General features: G+C 37.6%; 1 protein-coding gene across 1 annotated transcript in view; it reads right to left on the bottom strand.

The window, feature by feature from the left end:
• The window catches only part of ZDHHC2 (zDHHC palmitoyltransferase 2), a 37,197-nt gene that overhangs the window by 11,699 nt on the left and 3,000 nt on the right, over nucleotides 1-22,498 (bottom strand). Inside the window, exons 2-7 of the mRNA XM_072861872.1 lie at nucleotides 14,503-14,529; nucleotides 11,224-11,318; nucleotides 7,904-8,024; nucleotides 6,890-6,959; nucleotides 5,282-5,314; nucleotides 301-421 (exon numbers count right to left, since the gene is read on the bottom strand). Of these exons, the coding sequence (XP_072717973.1) occupies nucleotides 301-421; nucleotides 5,282-5,314; nucleotides 6,890-6,959; nucleotides 7,904-8,024; nucleotides 11,224-11,318; nucleotides 14,503-14,529 (467 nt within the window). The remainder of the gene's footprint in view (nucleotides 1-300; nucleotides 422-5,281; nucleotides 5,315-6,889; nucleotides 6,960-7,903; nucleotides 8,025-11,223; nucleotides 11,319-14,502; nucleotides 14,530-22,498) is intronic.

The following is a 22,498-nucleotide window of genomic DNA, read 5'->3' as shown; positions in this document are numbered from 1 at the left end:
CATAGCACAGCATTAAAAGAAGTTAACAAAACCTACATATAATATAAATTCCCTTGTAAACTATTTTCTAAATAATTAATAATTGAATACTTGTTCTACGCAGCTTCAAAATAATGTAGGAATACGTGAAACTTCATAAACTATGATAAATAGAAAAAAATAGAGGGATATGATTATTAGATAACTTTTGTACTTTGTATTAGGAGATACTAGATTACAATGTAAAGCCTCGAATCTTAGACTTCTTGCACAGTGCTGACTTCATACGCTTAAAGACAGTATGTATATTAGAGTACTTACTGTCCAAAACTTGATAAAATACTGTAAATCCGTTGCAGCAATGAAAAGGCAATACAGTAGAGAGTAAGCCAAGAAGAGAAGAAAAAATTTGTAATTGGAGAATCCTACACAGTTGTTCACCCTGATAAAAAAAAGTAAAAATAAAAAAGGAATGTAAAGAAAGTTGTATTCTTTGCTTTCATCCAATTTAGAATTAAACTAATTTACTCTAAAAAAGTTAATATCGGTATGTAAACAGAGTTTTACTTCCTATCTGTGATGCCTCAAGCTACTGAAATGTATTTAGCTTCAACTCCTAAATTAGTGTAGAAATTCTAACCAAAGCAACAACAACAAACCCAAAGAACTTTACCAGGTTAACACCACTTTCAAAAGTTTACTGAAATTCAGTTTTGACTTATGGCATGAAATCTGTTCCCAGCACATCCAATGTAAACGTGATCGCAGTTATAATTACTTTTTTAGTTTGCAGGTAAGTTTAAGTATCCATGTTTTACCATTAGGCATACTGCACATAACAACTGGGACAGTTACAAGCCAAGATTTTGAATCTCGATTGAATTTTGTCAGAATAAAAGCAGTCTCATTTAATCCACATCCTCCTTCATTAATCATACTACATATTAGTGTAAACTTTATTAGTAAGATTCTCAAACTTAAGAGTATTCACAAGAGATCCCTAAAAATATTTACATTTATATAAAATAATGAGGGAAATACTAGTGTTGAGTAAACAGAAAATACTCCATATCAATGACAACGTGACAGCAAATAAAAAAGATTAGGAACATTTAAATACACGTTCAAATGTTCAAATAAATCTCATTTTAACATTTTTACTTATGGGCTTCAAGTTCACCTGTTTCCCATTTTTAAAGAATTTATACAGGATAATGAGCAACTAGTATACACTATCATCAGAGAGACACGATGAGGGTACATTTAGTACCATCGCAGCTTCTCATTAGAGGCAATATATCAAGTATTATGAATTTTAGAGCTCTATTAAACAGGTAATGATGTCACATCCACCAAATGAAAAATACTGGAGTGCTGCCCATGGGCAGTTTATTGGTAAGCAGCTTCCTTTCTTTTATTTGGTTGCATTAAGAAACTAACCGAAGTTACCACTGCACTGCCAACTTTGACGTAACTCTCCACATGAGTTAAAAAAAAAAAAAAATTCCATATACCTTCTTTTACTAATTGATATTGCCGTCAGAAAGATCAGCTAATTAAGAGAAGACTACATTCATGAAAGTCTTGTATGTTGAAAAATAATTCTCAAAAAATAAGAAGGCGTGGCAAGTCTCAACTTCAGCTTCTTCTAGAAGTACAGGACTAGTTATTGCAACTATTCTCTTCGTCAGGGAGACAGTGATGGTAATGGCAGTATACCCAGTAAGCAGAATAGGGCAAAATCTTAAAATACCAAATAAGCTTTCACTGTACACTACTGTTATCCTCCCTCAGGGTGGATAGGGGGTTTCTTTGTTTTGTTATTGTTTTTGTTTTTACAAAACATGCCACCTAGGCTAAACATTAAATTTAGCATCACCATTTAAACATGCAGCAATAGCTAAGCATCTAAACTACAATTAAGAGGGACTCACAAGAGATTGTTCTAATTAAAAAAAAAAAAAACAAACAAAACAGAAGATGTGTTTCTAAGCTCATCATGACTCTTACTGGAAAGTAAATTTACAATTCTCCACAGTGAAGTGTCTTCTCCATTAGATATGTCAAAGTTAGCAATTCCATGATAAACTGCAAGCAATTCAGATGCAAGGTTTCTATAATAACCCTGCTTTACTTTCATAGTATTTCTTTTATGACAGTTTTTACTTTATGACGCTGTGTAGTGAGAAAAGAAATATCAAGTGAAATGTTATTCACCAGAGATGAAATTTCTTGAATCAAAGACAGATTTCTTTCTCATTGTTCTTTTGCACTATGCATACAGTACACACATTTAAAAAAAACATTCATAAATTATCCCACTCCCCGCGGTCTTGACAAAGTCCCAGACTGAGGAGGTCTTACTGGAAGAGAATAGTTCATCAAAAGATTAAAGAGAAAGTAAACACCAAGGTTTTGTACTTATGCTATTTGAACATGTAGTATCAGATCATAAGACCCAAGAATGGTGGTTAGATTTAAAGTCTAACATTTTGAGGAAGAGTAAAACTGACAAATGTACAGACAACTTGCTAAATAATGGTGTGCAACTGCAGTGAAACATTCATACAAAAGAACATGCCAGGCTAAAATCTGGATTACAGATAACGTTTAAAAACAATTAATTTTGAAGTACAAAAAGAAGAGATATCCCTTCCATCTCAAGAGCTAGTTTACTGAAAATGCCAAGCAAAGAAATAACTTACAAGGCACTGAAGGTGATGCAGCTCAGCTAACAAAAAGCATCACAGAATTAAGGAGATGCTAAATTCTTTTCAGATGACTCAAAAGACAGACGAGAGATGTTTCAAATGGTTCCTAAGGTGTTGCTAATGCACCTTGTTAATATTAGAGTTGTTACATACAGGTTATATTTTTGGTGCCTCAAGCTATCTCATTCCTGCCTGCGGCTCCATCTATAGTATGAGTAGCAGGAGCACTAGCATAGAAACCACTAATGCTTTTATTTCTGCATCACTTTGCTTTTATTTCTGCATCACTTAAACCTTTTGGAGTAGTCAGAGGGCAATTAGTATTAAATATTTCCGTTTATCACTGCACTGCCATTAGTGCAGGAGTGATAGCCAAAATAAAGTCTCCCCAAAAGTAGAAAACAGCTGACCTGGGGCTAGGACATGACTACCATCTGACTACCTCTGCCTTCCAAATGCTTCATCTTACTTTCCCTTGGTTATTTTTACCTGCCCTCTCTCCAGAAATCCTTCTCCTAGCAGAATATTAAAATAGTAATTCCCATTACTGTTTCCCTGCTCTCCCTAAGCATCACACAAGTTCTTTCCCACCAAACTTGCTCCCACCAAAAAATCCCAACTCAAAAAGCAAAGCAGTACCTAATGATGTTTTCAGGGGGGCTAAAACCCACCCATTGTACTGAGTTGCACCCTTACTTTTGTTGGTAAAATAGCCGTGTGATATTTCCCAAAGCCCCCTTGAACATGGGTCTTTAAAGGAAACTATAAAGTTTGATCAGTAGCTGTGCGATATTTCAAAACTCTCCTGTCACTTCCCCATAGCTAATTTTTGCAGGGTTAGCAAGGAACTGTGGACACCCACTCAACTTAGGAAAAATAAGACAAGACAATACCTCTTGTTCTAGTGCATTTCTGTTACTTGGAGTACAAAAGGCACAATTTTCCATCAAGAAGCATTACATGTCTTTCAAGTACCTTTTCCATTTCTATTTTTTCTTTTTGCACCCGTTGCTTATTAGATTAAAAACAATCAGCAATGTAAATACTCTCTCAAACTGGGTATGTTTATGTTGTTTGGATACAAAGAGTCTGCAAACAGGTAAAATAAGCAAAAGCTACCGAGAGGAAAATGGAGTTTATTTTTCTAGAAGTCTATGCCCTAGTGAAATACAACTTCACTGCCCCTTTACACAACACTTAAGTGCTCAGTTTATGATTTGTTATTTGAAGCAATGGATTTTTATTCTGAAATTGAAGTTTACATGAAGAACTTTTTCATGTACTATCCTAAGGCAGGGCAACTCAAAAAATCCCAGACCGACCATAAAGCTTATGAGAAGTGCGTATAATACTGAATAATAACAGTAATATTGAGACTTTTCACTGATATTTTGTCAGGAATAGCCTGACAGCTATTTTTCTTATAGCCTTCTACAAGACAGCTATAAGAAGGCTGAAAAAAAGGAAACACTCTTTTTTCTTAGAAGAAATTTGTTCTGCATTCAACAGTTTTATCTGTTTGTGTGGGTTTTTTGGGTTTGTTTGTTTGTTTTTTAAGAAGCACACTACTAACGCCAAGCATCATCAAGTTTCACATGCTGATATCCCTACAGCAAAAAAATATGTAGGAAGTAACTCTATATTGTTAAATATTTCTTTCAATTGTACCTACCATGCACCTGCAAAATAAGGGGAGATTCTTGAATCATGCTGCATTGTGTCAGAGGCTGTAGTCAGAACCAAGACAAACAGGAGGAGCCCAGCACCCCTTCCTCTCCCAGGACAGAGTCTCCTCTGCCCAGGGATTTGATTTAAGAAGGTCCAACCATCTGCTTAGAACCATTCAGTTTGTCCAATGCAGGAGATTGTTTTTTTCTGATCAATTTCATGTGGTGAAGAACTGCCATCTACCACTCAATCCTCTTAACTTGGACCTTACTAAACAATTATCTTTAATTATTTCCATGAGATACCTGTCAAACTGACATAAAATTAATTACACATCCTGTCTACCCACTGGTTCCAAGGGCTGCTGAGAAAAGACAGGAAAACAAAACCACTGTGCAGGCTGACACGGCAGCAAAAGGAGGGAGCGTGGGAGGGAGAGGGGAGAAAAAATGAAAGAAAACAAAGAACCCATAAAACTAAAAGAGCTAACTTGCTGTTTCCTGTCCTGGGAGCTTCAGTGAGGGGAACAAGGCACAGCCTTTCCCTTTGGTTTTTAACCTAGGGTAGTATTTCATCATTCAATGCAACTAAGCCACAGTAACAGTCAAACTCAAAGTCCATGAAGAAAAGATGCAATTCTTAAAAGTTTTCTTACTGACCAGAAGTCTACCTCATCCTAACTGTAAAAACGTGGAGTTACCCAACTCAGAGGTCTAAGAAAATTGATATATGAACTTCTTTCCACATCTCACAACTAGGAAAAGAGGACATACAGTAAATAACTCCAATGGTCCTGCAAGACCAGTAACTTCACATAAGGATCTAACTCTAGGAATAGTGAAGCATCACCTTCATGACAGGCCCCTCAAGAGTTTATTTTACCAAATCAGAAAGTAAGAAAAGAAAGCCAATAGTATACTCACCAAGGGCAATGATGATCCATTTTCAAAATGCATCTTAAAAAGCCCAACAGAATTCCAAGCATCGCAAAAGGCAAAAGAAAAACAAAAGTCAGAAGCACAGTTAGTTAGGTGGCAGATTTAAATTATTCACATACAGATTAAGAATTACCCATATAGACTGTTGGTTACCTAGTCTATTTAACAAAGATGTGTATTTAAATTCACATAATACAGTTTACCTCCAAGTAAACTGTAGGTAACCCAAACTCAAAACGCTTGTTCTGTCAAGGGCTACTGATTTAAGAAAATGCAATCTAGAACTTCAGCTTTAGGATTTGGTTCTCATTCTGAATAGGTTTTTCAACTATTGTTTATTCTCTGACAGAGACTTAGAGACTGGGCTAATTCAATTATTATATACTTAGTGATGCAACTAAATATATTTCCAAGTACATGATTTGCTTTTATAGAAATATAGGCAGATGGACAGGACGTTTTTAAGAACTTACCTTGCATGAAAAATCCCAAACATTTTTGCAATTAATCACTCTCCATAATAAAACATGCACAAGAAAATCAGATATAATTGAAGCAAGTGAATTTTGTCAAGGTAAGGACAAAATTAAGGTATTCTGCAAAATATATTAACTAATGGCATTCTACAAATTTCACTCACATTTCATAGGATAACACAGGTCACCCTTTTTCTCTACCCTGCTCAGGCACAAGAATGTTCCTATCTTACATCGCAACCACCATCCCATACAAAACAACCAAGATTCTCTTTCTGCCTCTTTCAGTGCCTCTGCTGTTTTGCTGGACAAAATGGAAAGTCTTCTCTGCCTCACAATCACGTTGGAAGGTTTGATGTATTATCAGCTGAAGAATATTTGGAACAGCTTTAAAGCTAAGAATAAATCAACCTTTGAGGAAGCCCCTTCTCAAAGTTAGAAATTTAAATTACTGGGGGCGAGAGTGGAGAAACACACAGAGATCCACACTAACCGGACAAAGGTCAGAGAGAAGAACAGCCGAAAGAAAGATTAAATTAGAAAGCAATTAGACTTCTGGGGAATACGGAAGTGAACTTTATTTGGTGTTAAACAAACAAAAACTTTATTTTACGGCTTCAGTTAGAAATGGGGGATGCTTGGTTGCTTCTTTCTTTAAATAAAAATAACCTGCAAGTTATCCAATGAAAAATAGGATATTAAGTTTATTACCTCGGATAAGATGTAAGTGACATCATGATTAGATTGAGATGGGTAGTGATCTTTACTCAGATTCTAACAAAAGAAGTAAATCTTTGTTTATCAGCTAGTTTTGGTTACATTCTTAAGGAAAGTTCTTTATTAATATTCATAGTTTTTAACCATTATGTAAAGAATGTGTAAGGCCACGTAATTTGTGTTGGCATCAAGAACGCCATCAAACGAATTAAAGTTACAGAATTCCTTAGAAATAAATAAATGAGTAAAAACTAAACCTGAAAAAAATCAAAGGAATAAAAAAAGCTTCTCTGCTAAAACATTAAACCTGAAAAATCTATGCATAAAAAAAAATAAAAGTGTCTTTGTCAAGAAAAAAAATCCATTTATTCAGAAAACCACTTATTTAAAATAGTCTTACTTGTCGCATACAGAACAGTGATGGCAACGATCTGGTTTTACAAGATGGCATCTGTCACAGTATCTGATTGCTAAAGAAAAAAGTTCCAAGATTAGATCTCAATGTACAGTTACACATTTTGATTCCTGAAGTCTGCGCAGAAGTAAATACTAGCAGCTCAGCCCAGCAGAACCCTCAGGAATGCATTTCAGCATGATCAGAAGCAGTTGCAAATACTGAAGCATTCTTTAAGTACTTGAAATGCTGAATCTAGCAGAGTGAACCCAAAAAGCTCAGTTTTTGCAATCTCTGCTAATCATGCTAATCAGGGTTTTTTCTTCCAAACCCCTCAGCTCTGCAAAACAACCAACGAACCAACAAAACCCACAAAACCCTCACTAGACTGGAAAACCTTTAAAGACTGTTCAACAATATAGCTATTTTAAACTATTATTCTAACAGCTTTAATTTACTGTATGAGATTATCTCTTGGATTTGCTTAGCTAGCCAGCATTCACAAACTTACAATATCGGGAGGTTAAGATTAACTCTTAGTTTGGAAGAACTTTTGTTCTTGCAACTGAACAACCAGTAAGTAAAACAGTAACAGTTTCTTACTGTGATCTATCTAGCTATACATGACATACAGATAGTGATTAATTTATTACCTTTTAATTTTTTTTAACCTATGAAAGAAGAAATCTACGCAGTTAAAGACTGCTACAGCCTCTTCTGCAGTTTGTTAGTATTACCAGCTATTTGTAAATGTCAGTTTGCAAACATTTAGCAAGGCATTGTCAACCCACTTTAAAATCCTAAATTGTACACAGCAATTTACTTTCCAACAATCTTTCCACTGAATAAATGTAGCTGCATAAAGCTACATTAAAGTTAAGTTCTTGGGTCACTTTATTATTTTATGAAGTATGAAAAACAGTTCTTCCCTACAGTCCAAACCCTTGAAATTTTTTTTTAATTTGTTTAGGTAGTACATCTGGGCACCTGCCTTCGGTGGTCTCCTGAACACTTATTTACCTCCAGACATTGTCCGTGTATAGATAGGAAGATCCTTGGCTGCCCGTCTTAAGACTTCTTGCTGGGATTCACCTCTAGGCTCCCTCTCTAGGGATTCCTTGTCTGAATATGATAGATGAAACTGGAATAATTTTTAAAATCAAAGATATGTTAGCAAATTTCAAGTTAAATAAGTATCTGTGGAGATGTAAAGAGAAATAAATAGTCATTATATAAAGATGGATTAGCAGCACGTAGAAGGTATTACAGCAAATAACCCAGTGTTCCTAAGACCACTAATTTAGTTTGTGACAACTGAAGACAAAATTAAAATTATTTCTGATTTGGTATTGATGCAATGCTGAATGCTGCCAGAAGTCATAAGGGACACTCTTCAAGAGGAGGATCAAGAGCTTACCATTCCCTTGAAAGGTCAGTTAATTTACTTCTGTAATACTAAATATTAGCTAGTGAATATAAGCTAGGGATGTCAGTCTTTAACTGAAAGAAAAAACACTACTAGTAATAGCAGAAAAGATAGCTTTATTTCTCTTCTGGTGTCTGGCATTTTCCCTTCTATTCTTTGCCACTGGACAGTTGCTGTTCTCTTCACGCAGGTGTTAGGATGTGTTTTTACTTCAGAGACTGGCTAAGGAAGAGATGGGTGTCCTGTGTGACAGAATAACCATGTCTTAACATCTTCCTGCATAAAAGGACAACTTCTGTCACTGCCCAAAATGGCAATAACAAACATTGCTCTAGTAAGAGCCGAGAGGGTAAAAATTACTGAGAGAGATGCATGGTATACATGAAGTAGTCCAAATTTCTTACACTCTGAAGTCCTCTGCAACACAGCAACATAGTCAGCTTTGTCACTGTAGCTTCTAGAAACGGGCAGATGCCGAAGTCTTTGGTATCTCTATCAGAGAAATAGGATAGAAAATCACCTCTGAAAAGACATCTGTATTTGGTGGGAAGAGTGGCTGTCTCTAACCTGTACTAGAAGCAGAAGCCCCCTGCATAGCATTTATGTCTACAGAAAGGCTAGTCATTACAATAATATTAATTTTTTTCCTGAATGAAAGTGATGCATGTAAAACTAAGAAAGCAGACAGAAACATACAATTAGGAGCTTATTCTCACCTCTGTAGAGAAGGCACCACGCTGACAAAGCTCACAATCTTCCAGGAGAAGCTGGAAGTTCACTGTTTAGCTGAGTTTCTCAGGCCACCTTTCATTTTTTCCCTAGCAAGAATACACTCTTGCCAACACTGGAATTTATTTATATTGGGATATATAGGATCTCTCACTGCAGAAACTTGGTTCAGAATACTTTTTTTTTTTAATGCTTCCTGTTTGATGTACATCATAGAGGTATTGCTCCATCATTTTGTATTGGTTCTCAGAGTAGTCCTAAGTCTATAAAACCTTCCTGCCTGGGAAACCATCTTCTCTCCCACCTTCATGCAACGCTTGTATATAGCTGGCACACACAGGTACAGAATGGCACACACTAAAGTGAAGTCCCTCAAAGCCTCTTAAAGAGAAACCGCAGACAGAACTTCAGTGCTTTTCATACGTGTAAAAAGTTGAAATAAGCTTAAAAAGAAATATACAGGCTGTGTGGTTTGCACCAGCTGCAGTATTCATGGAAACAAAACGCAAAAGCTTTATCTGTTTTTCAGTCTTCAAACGAGTATTTGCTATAGTTGATAAGTCAGTTCAGTTAAGGTGAAAATACATCCTTTTACATTTACAGACTTCATCCTAGAACCTGGAAGCCAAGCTGTAACTTAACATTACAAAATACCCTAATTAAATTTTTAAAATACTGCTCTAGTAGATTAGGAAAAAGACATGGAACAACAAAGATGTCACTTACTGCCAGCAACATTGTGTAAATTCAAAGAACACAGAAACACTACACATTGCTTTCTATTACGCAACTTCAATACTTTTAATATCCCATTTGAAGTTCTCCAGTAGCATTGTATGATGGCTTTGGAATCCCACTATAGTTACTAAGGATTTGTCAAAATGTTCTGGAAGTCTTTTATTGGCATCAGCCCAGTGATCTGAAAACCCTTCTAATTATCACTATAGTCACCATATACATGCATATATTTTGCTATGTAATTACCAAATGAAATAGATTCTTAATTTATTTCACTCCTCTCCACCCCAAGCTGTAGTAAAGACTGCAGTGTGAAATTCAAGGAAGATGCCAATTACTTTGAATTATCTACTTGTTTCCACAATTACGTATCTTATTAGTGCATGAAAACTACTCAGAAAATAACCTCTGTGCGACAGTAGAAATCACAAGCTATTTATTTTGTGTTGGCATGGTAGCTATAGGAGCTAGAGTTACAAGTCCATGCTGAAATAAGTATTGGCTTTGTGGATATGTCAAACTCCAGAGCAGCCACAACATGATTCTTCTTGACCTCAGAGGTTGTGTGACACAGCGCCTACTGAGACTGTGGGGTTTCTGTATAAAGACAGGATGGAAGAGGCCAAAAAGTTGCGCTGGTTGTACCAAGCTGCATGGGGAGGATTTTCATCAAGGCTATTGACAGTTTTCTCTTTTTTTTTTTTTTTTTTTTTTTGGTAAATGTTAGAAAGAATGTGAAATTAAAATAAAAAAACCAGTACTGTACTAAAAGCAATTATCTTGAGGCTACATCATGTTGAACATGGTTTTGTATCTTAATGTTCTCCAAGACAACTGGATCCTTCTTCTTTAACACTTCTGTACTAGCTGGACTTAGACTTGGGGTATATATTTACTCAGACCTCTTTTCCATGCAGCTGTTCTATACTAGCTCCCTTCCTGCTTAGCCAGCCATGGCTTCCCAGCATCAGCTTACCTGTTGTGCGTTCACACCACAAGCCCCAAGTTCTTTCATACCAAAACAGATGGGGAAGAAGCTTTAATTCAGAGGACAACAGACAGACGCTGACAGGCAATATAAGTCTTAAACACAGGGAAATAAATTTTTTGCCCACATAAAAGTATTATATTCCCATGCAAAGATTTAAGCTGCTAGTTCAAGTAACTCATAATTTTCAAGTGGAAAGGTTTTTTCTTCTTAATATCATAAATACTATATAATTTTTTAAATGTATTAAAAAAACCTTTAAAACTTAGAGAAGGTGTAATTTTTTTTGTCTTGGTCATTACACTGTTTGCAATCTGACTTACCCCTATTAAGAATACCATCTGTATTCTTCTACACAGTGTAAAACTACAGGAGATCAGAGTCTAAGTTATTCAAATACTACAAAATCAGCCATTTGACTAGGCTATTTCAGAAACAAAAAAGTTAAGTTTATCTTACTTCTTTTGAAGGATTCATTGGTAGCGTAAAGATTGTTTTCCAATATGACCAGACGAACAGCATGAAAAATATGTGGTAAGCAACCAGGCACACAACTAAAATCAAAAAGGAACAGAATTAATACAAACAGACCAGTGATACTATAGTACTTACAAACGGATGCTGTAGGTATCACAGATAGTTACTCTAACAGATGTAAATACAGAGGCTCTGCAAAAGCTTTGCAACAAAAATACTGCACTGCAACTTTACATGAGACAAATACAGACTGTGTGGGGAAAGTCACGATACAGGCTACATATGTTACAAAAGTTTGAAGGGAACGGTTAATAGCCTATTAGAGCCCTGTAATTATTTAGCAAGCAACTCTCTCTTTACGCATTTGTTAAATCCTATTTCACTGATGCGTCTCTGCTTTTTAGCAGGGACCGTGCAGGGAGACAGCTACCATGCAAAAAAACCCAAATAAAAACTCAAACACCCCCCCCCCCCCCAAAGGAAGTATAGCTACCTAAACAATGACTAGAGGAGGGGAGTGGATATGCATACGATACCTGAGCAGTAACCATAACCAGGTAATTTGTTTTGCCAGATTTTTAGGAGGGAGGACAGTAGGGTGGTTTTTAAAAACTTGCAGGTTCTTTAAATTCAAATGTCCCGTCACTACTTTATATTCTTCACAACCAGTGATTTATTCTTAGATTTTTTAAATAGATGCCAGTCAACATTTACCATGCTGAGTTGTTTTACTAGAATACAGAAGGTAACATTAACTTTTCCAAAGAGCCTGCCATGGATGGATAGGGTTTTCCATTTAAAAGCTCTCACTGTACTAAGCAATTCACTGGAGTATAAATAGTATGTCCAAAACTTGTATCCCCTGATTAACTTGCTCTAATGCACAAAAAAGAGTATTTCCTTGTATTTTTCTTCCTCAGGCAGAGAAACAGCAAATAAAGGACAGCTAGGACAGCAACAGTGAAAAATATTGTTTCCCTGCTGTACAGATGAACTCAGAGCATAGACAGCTCAAGGTTATATGGAAGCTACATGGTCAAACAGTCTTTATACAACTTCTATAAATTCATAAGATCATCAAAAAACATCATAAAGGGAAACTGGTGTACTTTCACTACACAATCTGAAATATTGCCCTCGTATGGTTAGCCCATGTTTTTATATATGTAATGCTATTCAGTGCTAGAGAATTTTCCATAACACATGCATGATGGTGTGTATAAATGCAGGAACAGTAGCCCAGCATGTTCTTGTTTTTTGTAATTTTGCCTCAAAAGTAACGCTGAATAAATGTTTCTGGTGTTGAAGTTTGTTTACTCAAAAAAGCAGCAACACAGTAAATATTTACTCTTATTCACTAGGCAGTTAAAAAATAATTTAAAAAAGCTAACAAAATCTGAGGACCAACACTGTACAAAGCTTTTGGGATGACAGGGGAAAACAGCCATACGCCATGTCTATAAACCGAAAAAAATCCCATCGGTATAAGTAAGTGATAGAACTGGACTCCACATCAAGCACAATACACTAAATGACCATCTTGTTATTGCACAAGCATCTGGCAGGAACAGTCCACATTTTTATCAGAACATTTCTATCAACTCTAAAAAACCCTGATTTACTCAAACAAAACCAATATTTTTTTAAACAACAGTATATTCATGGCATAAAGCGAGGGCAAGGTAGGGCAAGTTACATGAGTTCTGTGCACCATGTGTTTACGAATCTGCATCTGTATTTTATTGTTGTGAGAATAATGGTAACTGTGACTGATAAGAAAATTCCTTTTTCATATATTAGAAAAAACACTACTGGAAGAAGACAAAATTTTAGCCTAAAGACATTATTCCATGTTTCTCCTTTAAAGTCTGCACAAGATGTAAGCTCTTCTGGTTTGCTCTTGCACCTCAGCTCTCCAACCTGGCACAGGTCCCAACCAGTGACTTCTCCCTGGTTACCTACCCACCAGTTTCCCTGCACCGCAAAGGAGACCCTGGGCTACCCAGCTGCTCCACTGGGTCTGTGGGTGTTGAGAGTCCAACATAAGAACCTCAGTTCCCTTGAGATAGAAAGAGAAGAGCTGTCTGCAGCTCCCTGGGCAGAAATCCTTCTATTTTACACTTTTTCTGAAAAAAACCCCAAATGATGTATCCCTGGCTTGAAGGCAACCCATTTACAAATAGCTAGCATAGCTAGAGTTGCCTGGAAATTTGCAGAAACCTGTAATAGGGCTGAGCCCCATTTGCCCAGTTTTCACCCCCAAAAATGCTTAGGGCAGAAGTACAGCCAGGGTAGATTTCTCCTGACTGGCTGAAGCTCACCAAGACTTTGCGCAGCTAAAAATAAGGAAATTTAATGATCCCCAATGCATTTTGCTGACAATTCTAATGTGCTTTGTGAGCAATGCCTAACAACACGCTCATCCGTCCGTCCGTCCCCCCAGACTATGGAGCAGCAAGAAACAAATTATTTCAGTCTGCAGGTGCTGAAGTTTGCAGATATGCTTATGCACTCAGATACTCATACGCACTCACTGATCACTGAACTGAAAAAAGTTTTTCAAGCAAATGTTTCTTAATTGGGAAATACTTTTTCTAAGTGAGGGAGTTGCCAACGACTTAATAAAACCTGCTGGAACTGCACAAAAGTAAAAAGCATACAGTTTGTCTCCTAAGCCCCAACCCCTTCCTCCGAAAGCTATGCAGCCCCACACTTTACACTTCCATGTTGTGCTGTAGTATTAAAATAGCATCTGGAAAAGCAATCTAAACATTCTACAGCCTTGGGGTAGAAACTCTAATGACAGCTAATCAGGCAGTTTTATTATCTTCTGGAAAGGTTACATATCTGAAGGATTCTGTTTCTTCAAAGACACTGGCTAAAAAGAAACTGCAGAAAAAATTCACCTCCCATTTAACTATGTTGCATTCTGCACAAACACCTTGCTCATCTGTAGGAGTCCTGGTTGTACAAGAGCTTTCCTTGTTATGAATAAAAATGTTTAGAAACAGAATATAAGGATTATTTTAGTTGACACTTCAGAAAGCCAGTAAGAGGAGTAAAAAGTTCTAATTTTTCTCATGTCTATTTAGAATGGCTAAAGCAATATTCAGGAACAGCAGGATAACAAAAGGAGCTGAGGAACACAAAAAAAATACACTTATTTAAAACAGGTTAGATCTGTACCTCAATTCTACTAGTAAACTACTATACTACCCTGATATATGAATTCCACTTACAAACAGCTAATAAAAATCTTACCTTTTTCTCCAATATTTGTCATTGTCACTGAAAAATGAGAAAAAAGGAAAGAGTAAAAATTATGTTTAAATAGCAAATGATGTAACTAAATATTTTAAACTTTTGTTTTTCAACCAAAGAGGGAAGAGTAATCATCAAACGATATAAGCTTCAGGCCACGCACTATCAAGCTTTTATGCTGTGTACATTCATCACAAGAATAGACAGACAATGCACATTGCTTAGAAGGTTTTTTGGCTCCCATTCCCAGGCTCAGTTCCTGAGAACTAGCACCTCCATCTATCTGAAGTTGCCTGAGTTTAACCCAAGAAAAGCCACCTCTGAAGAATAGTTATTTCTTTAACCGTGGTTGTACAGGTTTTATTGTTTATATATGTTCTATTCTTGAGGTGGAGGTGTCAGACTTCAGAACTGGTTTTGCCAGCAATACTCAGTGATACCTTAGATGTCCAAGGCATAAAAATCGAAAGTAGACAAAAGCTGCATTTTCTTTAAGAAATTGCCCATGGATTACAGGATTTGGGGATAGTAAGAGTGAGAAAGGCGCAAGTTTGTCAGGCATGGAGTGCAGTACACAGGTATCATGTATCAGTCACCGCATTTATGAAAGAGAATAAATCTTTTTCTTACACCTGTATTCCAACACACTCGGTCATGTTATTTAAAAAAAATAACCACCCCACAACAGATATCTCAGAGAGATCAGAAACTCCCAAGTGATCAAAACCTCATGGTACTCTTCCCTTTCCACCCAAACCACTCCACCACACATTTATCCATCCTAATTAAGCAGTCTACAAACTGTAATATATTGGCACCTACAATTGTGAGTGAGAGGACAGTAGCTATATGGATCTGCTCTTGTTTTCCTAACAAAAATGGCTGCACAAGGCTGGTCTTCAAACAGCAGGCACAAGGCAACTCCTACTGAAAGGCCAAGCAGCCATGCCATCCTACTTTGATGTATTAAACTTAGGCTTGTTGATAGAGTGAAAGTCACTATTTAAATAGATCTTGCACAATGCAAGGATGTACCGTGGGACCAGTGCTGCTCAACACCTTAAGTAATGCTCTGGAAGAGTGAACACTCAGCAAGTTTACGGATGACACCACCCTGGAGACACCAGCTGATATGCTCATGTGCAGGACTGCCATCCAGAGGGACCCAGACAGGCTGGAGGAATGGGCCAACAGGACCCTTATGAAATTCAACCAAGACAGAGGCAAAGTCCTGTACCTGTAAAGAAACAACCCCCTGCAACGATACAGCCTGGGGACAGCTGGGCTGGAGCAGCTCTGTGGAAGAGGCCACCGGGGTGCTGGTGGGCAGCAAGCTGAACATGAGCCAGCAGCATCCAAGCAGCAGAGAGAGCCACCAGCCTCCTGGGCTGCATTAGCAGGGGCACGGCCAGTTGATCAAGGGAAGGGATTATCCCCCTCTATGCAGCACTCATTAGACCACATCCAGAACATTGCTTTGGGCCCCCCAATACAACAAACACACAAGTCCAGGGGAGAGCGACCAAGCTGGTAGGGACTGGATCACTAACCGTCTGAGCAGAGGCTGCACGGCTATGGCTTGTTCAGCCTGGAGAAGACATGGCTTTGGGAGGACCTAAGAGGACCTCCAGGGAGGCATCAAGGAGGTGGAGCTGGGCTCTTCACAATGGCACAGGGTGGGAGGACAAGAGCCAGTAGGTATAAGTTGAAATGAGGGGATTGATACAAGATTTGATACAAGAAAAAACTTTTCCACCATGAGAACAGTCCACCAGTGGAGCAAGTTGCCCGGACATGTTGTACAGTCTCCATCTCTGGAGCTTTTCAAGTCTCAACTGGATAAAACCCTGAACAACCTGGCCTGACCTCACACCTAACCTTGCTTTGATTAGGAGGTTGGACTAGATGAACTGAGGTCCTCTCAAACATTAATTATTCCATGACTCTATAATTATAAAATAGGTCTATTAAAATGGAGATTTGAGTATAGGTATACCAAAATGAGCATCTACCTTACTTGAGGGAAAACAGTAAATAACCATGTTTATAAAGTTCTTCACAAAAATCAGAAAGACACCACAGAAGTTGCATAAGCCACTATAAAGGAAACTCTATTCTGCCCTCAGTTTTCCAGTTCAGCTAAGATAAATCTTCAGAGCTTGATAAGCTAAATATCCATCTAGACAACTGCTAGAGAGAAGCTGAGGGAGCAGGTATACACATTTGTCTCTGAGGAGCAGAGATGCTGCAGTACAATGATGCACAAGAACTGTAAGATTGTAAATAAAGAGTCATCCACCAGAAAAAAACAAAAGATATCTTTAGAGCTGATGTGTAATTTTAAAGTGCTGGAGCTCTCAGGTTAGGACAAACTAGCCTACAAATCAAATTCTGATTTTCTTTCTCCACTTGGTATGGCGAGCAAGGTGTGCAGAAATTTTGCCAGTCCTCTTGGAATAACTACTCTCTGCTAATTAAAAAGCCATAGCCAAACATACATTGCAGAATCACCAGTTTCAAACCAAAATCTACTTAACCAACCTTTCACAATGATTTGTGGTATTTTACCCTCCTAACAAGGGAATGGCGTAGAACATTGCTGTGAAAGCAGTTGTCATCTTTTGTCCCCCCTTAACTTTGGATAAAATGTATTAATTAACGTGTTTGAGACTTAACTTTTCCACACGTCTGTAAGTAAAGGACCAATACAACTAATAAATACAAATTTAATAATTTCTATCTGACTGCAAGCCTACAGCTTTCCAAAATTTCTGTCCACCTCTGGGATGAAATGCACTCTTCAGAGTCTGCACCTGCTCGGCAGACCATCTTTTCAGCTTTTGCGGTATCTGGCTTGGAAGCCAAATGTTCCTGACAGTCAGGAGCTGCAGACCATGACGGCTGAAACATAAGTGCCCAAAGATGTCCAGTTAATCCCAGCAGAGTGAGAACCAGGTTTTTTTGGATACCTCTTGTCATTTTAATCTCTTTTACCACCTGACTATAACTCAGAGTTATTTCATACACTCCTGAGTTGCAACCACTGTAAGAGACTGAAGTAGAAGAGGCAAGGCTGAAGAGAGATGCCAGTATCTTCAATCTTCCAACTTTCTTCTCCACACTTACTGCAACTGGTGTTTACAAGGAGACTGGCTGCACTGCTTAACATCCCCTCAGATGGTAACACAGAGGAATACGCAAGATATCCAATAATCTGCAGCTTTTCACAAAGTGAAGTACTACTCCTTCTGCTCATGCCTTTTTAAATCACCTTTGATGAAGGCTCCCTGAAGGAGGTAAAATGTGTGGGAAAGTAATGGACAGGCATCTGCAATACCACAGGATCAGGGAGGAAATAAAGGGGTTTTTTTTTGGTTTGGTTTGGTTGGTGGGGGTTTTTTTGCACAAATGTGGCAGAATTGACCAGCAGGAAGGGGGGGGAAGCCCTTACAAATCAAACTCTCTCTTAAATATTAAACTTTCTCTATTTGTAGAATAACCATGATACAAAGACTTCTTAGGGTAACCACAAGATGCTTATAGTTCTAAATTCACACTATTTAAGTGCATGGAAAATAATTTTCTAATACCAAAAAACCCTTCTGATTTTGAATTTGATCAAAGAAACGTTTGCTATTTTCTCCACCTTCTGAACAGCACACATGAGATATTTATTTAAACCAAATTTTGTATTTTTCAGTAGATTCAGTGATACAGCTTTGCTATATTATTCAATAGTATTTGACCATATTGTCTTCTGTGAATCATTTATACCAGTCTTTCTGGCAGTTTTCTCATTTCTCTTCCAAGGGGTTATATTCACTGCTGGTAGCGCACAGAAAAGTAGGTCAGACGGTGCATCCTGTCATTAATAAATACCAGCTTAAATGCTGCAAATTCACTTACTGGTAGTCAAATTAAGGGTAAAAAGCATTTATGTCTACAATGACTAAAATAAACACGAAGGTCATGCCAATCCCAACCGTTAAGCAATTTCTACAATCTGGGAGAAAATAGGGTAAAACCCTTTGAGAGAGGAATGTAATGATACTCCCATATATTCAGAGACCGAGACAATTATAAAACCATGACCTGTCTTCAAGAAGTCATTAAAAAGTTACACCTCTCTTCGCTTGAGATACCGCAGGGGCCAATTTCATTAAGAATCAGCCTTCCACTGCTAAAGCGTCAGGATGCCTTTTACAGTTCGGTACTAGCAGACTATCACATCATTAGAGCCTCTCTGTTTCATTATGCAGCTTGCAGACAGTGCTCATCAGAATTAGGGATCAGGCTGGGACATACGCAGGACTTTGGCCAACGTAGAAGCCAATTTCCTGAGCCAGAAACATAATTCCCTGCTGCCCTAAGCCACAGGCAGCCAGAAACAGAAACAGCACATTCAGTAGCCAATGCTGCTAAACAGCCTGTGCTTGCAAAACACAGTGACTGAGGACAGAAAGTTGTGTTACAAAAGATAGGAGAAAGTCCAGGATGGAAAGGACACCCAGAGAAGCCTGGGGAATTCACCCCACACTTGCTGGTAGTCTTCTGCACTGGGAGAAAGCCATGCAGCATTAGAAATTAGGCACCACAGTATCTCAAAACTGCCTGCTACAACTCCATCAGCAAATTAGTTTGCTAAGAAGAGAAGCCACGTTGCTAGGCACCTTGCACTGGTTAATTCAGTGACAGAAATGGATTTCCCATTTCTTGAACTATGGCTCATTTTCTCTAGAAATCTTTATTCTCACTCACCCGTGGAAAAATTAAGTAGGCATCCATCTCCATGTAGCTAGAGACATGGCAAGACACATTGCTATCACAAAACCCAGAAGATTTTGGAATTCATGTAAAAAATTTGCATTGGTTTTCTAACATTAAATTTTGCTTGACTTCTAAACCCAAAATCGAAATTCCTGAACAGTAAATGTAATGGTTAGCTTAAACCATTAAAAAAAAAAGACTGGAGAAAGCAATTAATTTTTTAAAGCTTTGACGGAAGTGGATATACAAAATCTTGCTTCCGTATTTTATGTACATTTTTAAAATATTTTGAACTTTGGAATGGGAAAATAAGATAACATCTGATTCAGAGATTCTGCAGCCACATCTATAAATAGCTGTTTCTCTCAAACTTTTATAGAGTTTAACATCTTGGATCTGATTCACAAAACTAAGTATGTATTTTATCTTTATAGCATATCCGAAGCTGGAAAACACTGATCTGTAGATGCAGTTTAACTCATGTCTCTGTACACATAAAAGTGTTTTATAGTTGTGACGTGCTCTATCCTTGTCTGCAATAGTCCTTTAGAAAAAAATCAGTGCTTGCAATAAAAACTGCCTCTTTGCTAGACAGAGTGGTGATTTGCATTGATTCAGAGTGACACGGTGGAGACTTTGCCACCAGTGCTTCGCTTCAGGACAAAAGTAACAGAAGTATTTCTGGGATATTTAAGGTTGGCATAAGTAGTCATCAATAACCCACACATTTGTATTTGGCAGTATTTGTGAATGTTTCAGTAAATTCATTTTACCCCTGTGCGCATCAAACTACACCACCACCCACCTACACAGCAGCAAGCTGCTATCTGGTGCTTTTTTAGGTAAGGTCACAAAACCACTGCTTTTGAATTGAGTATGCCTAAGAATTGATCTAATCTTTCTTCTTTACAAACTTCCCATTTACTTTCCAAGTCACAAGGACTAACTGAAGAGTGAAGACTACTTCTAGAAGTTGTATGACCAGATTTCTTTTTAGCAAATAAAGAGTACAACCTGACAAGAACATCTATTCAAGTTGTTATATATCAACCAGTGTTAAATCTTTAACTGAAAACACAATCTTATGCAGTAATTATATCTTCACCATAGACCTTATGTTTTCAACTTAAAGCCATGGTTTAAATTTTCAGGCACAAAACCTATAGATAGTACACCAGGCACTACATAGAAAGATAAGCAGTCATCCTTAAATACAGACTTCAGTTCAATTTCAGAAGTAGAGAATGGCAGCTGTCTTTGAAAGTCTGAGAAAGAAATCAAATGACATTTGAGAAATGCCCAGGAGTTCTGCTGGCTAAAATTCAGAAGCCAATTTTACTTCAGGTGCCAGTTTTGAAACTTTTCTGAAAGTACCCAGGGATCTCAGAAGAGGAAAAAATGTGGTGTTTGCAAAACACAGTATAAAAATACAAATTTGCTTTGACCAAAATCCTTTGCTACCTTAGCAGCCGATGTACAGACAGGGTATTTAACTGGTATTTGACAGCAGCCAACTGCAATGTTACAACATACTAGTATTTCTGTAGCCAGATGTAAGCTGTAAATGATTACAAGACATGAGCAGCAAGTACCATAAAACCTTTGATCCACCTGGAGAACATACTGAGCAAAGAGCTCAAATCCAGCTGACCAAATCTTGGGCCTCACTTCCCCCCCCCCCCCCCCTTTCCCCGCCCCCCCCCATCAGTTTCTATCTCCATATTTTCTGCTGCTTCTGATCCCCTAATGACACTGTGCCATGCCTACAGGGCACATATTAATTCTGCCTCTAAACTGTGATGAATTAAGCAGCTTTTTATCCTGCTATAATTCCATTCCACTGATGCTACACAGAGTCAAAAACCTCAATTCAGCACTAGTCAATCTGATCCTCCAGCAAAAATCTTTCACGATCATTAACATCTTTAGCAGCTGGATGTCATTCCACGTTTTTCTGTTCCATACTGAAGGTAGCAGTGGACAGATCCTAGTCGCATATTCTACTCCAAAAACAAAGATGTGGCTTATGAGCTCTCTCTCCTGACTGTGTTGTGAATGTCTTGTTGTTCCCCTCTTCAACTGTGCTGAAGTCACTTGTTCTTTTCCAAATCAGGCAAATCGCTCACCAGGTGGGAATTTTTCCTCCCTTTCCCTCACTCAAGTAGTCAGAAAATGCTTATTACTCATTTCTATGTTTCACAGCAAATCTATTTTCCTTCTTCAAAATTACAAATTCAAGCTGCATTTTCAGACAGGATTCCCTGAGCAAGTGTATTATCCTTAGAATTAAAATCAGTGACATGTAAAAATGGACCAAAACTGAACATACACAACCAGTTTGTATTTATTGGATAACCTTTCATCAGCACAGTTGATATTTTCACTAAAAACATCTGTCACAGCACTGTCAAATTTTCACATTTTCCTTCTTACATGCAACTCCAAATCACGAACTGGCAGGAAAACAAAACAAAACAAAAACCAAAAAGGAACTCAACATCCGAGTTTGCCAAGAACATATCTGACAAACAACTGTCAGAAACAGTGCAAACAACTACTGGTTCTTCCTTACCCAAAGCATAAAGTGGCTAACTACTCTACCCTTATATTTCTACTAACCCAAATGAGAGATACACATAAGAACGAAGACATAAGAAAAATTACTTTCTTTCATGTGCAGAGTTTACCGAATCCAATATGTATTTTCAGAGTAGACACAAGGATGCAGGGGCCAGGGGAAAGAATTCCATTCGCACTTCATGCTGTTGTTGTTCCATATATCCTAGGTTGAAATTTCAGTAGCTTCAGCTATCAAAGTTCAATGTACTCATTGTACATCGCCTGTATTTCCTCATCTTTTTTAGAGGAAGAACAATAAATCTGTAACCCTTAGGTTTTCATAAACACACTCAAATTTCTTTAAGGGAAGAAGTACTTAAAGGACCATTAATTTTAAACACAAAAGGAAGTTATTCGGGGGAAAAAGAAAACTACTACTGCCAGACAAGGGTTGTGAGATGACAATACCAGCAAAATCAAGAGAATGGAACTGGATTAGAGAGAAGTAATTTTTAGTCAGATGTTTTAAAACCAATTCGTTTACACATTTAATTCCAGTATTCTATAACCAGCAGGAGGAAGATAACCGTTTGCTAGTGTTCGGTACCTTTCTCCTTTTCCTTAAAGGTTAAAGCAGCACAAGCACTTAAATGAATCCACTAATAGAAGA

The sequence above is a fragment of the Ciconia boyciana genome, chromosome 5 (genome assembly GCF_034638445.1).
Source record: "Ciconia boyciana chromosome 5, ASM3463844v1, whole genome shotgun sequence".
NCBI classification, from domain to species: Eukaryota; Metazoa; Chordata; class Aves; order Ciconiiformes; family Ciconiidae; genus Ciconia; species Ciconia boyciana.
This window is presented reverse-complemented; position numbering and strand designations above follow the sequence as displayed.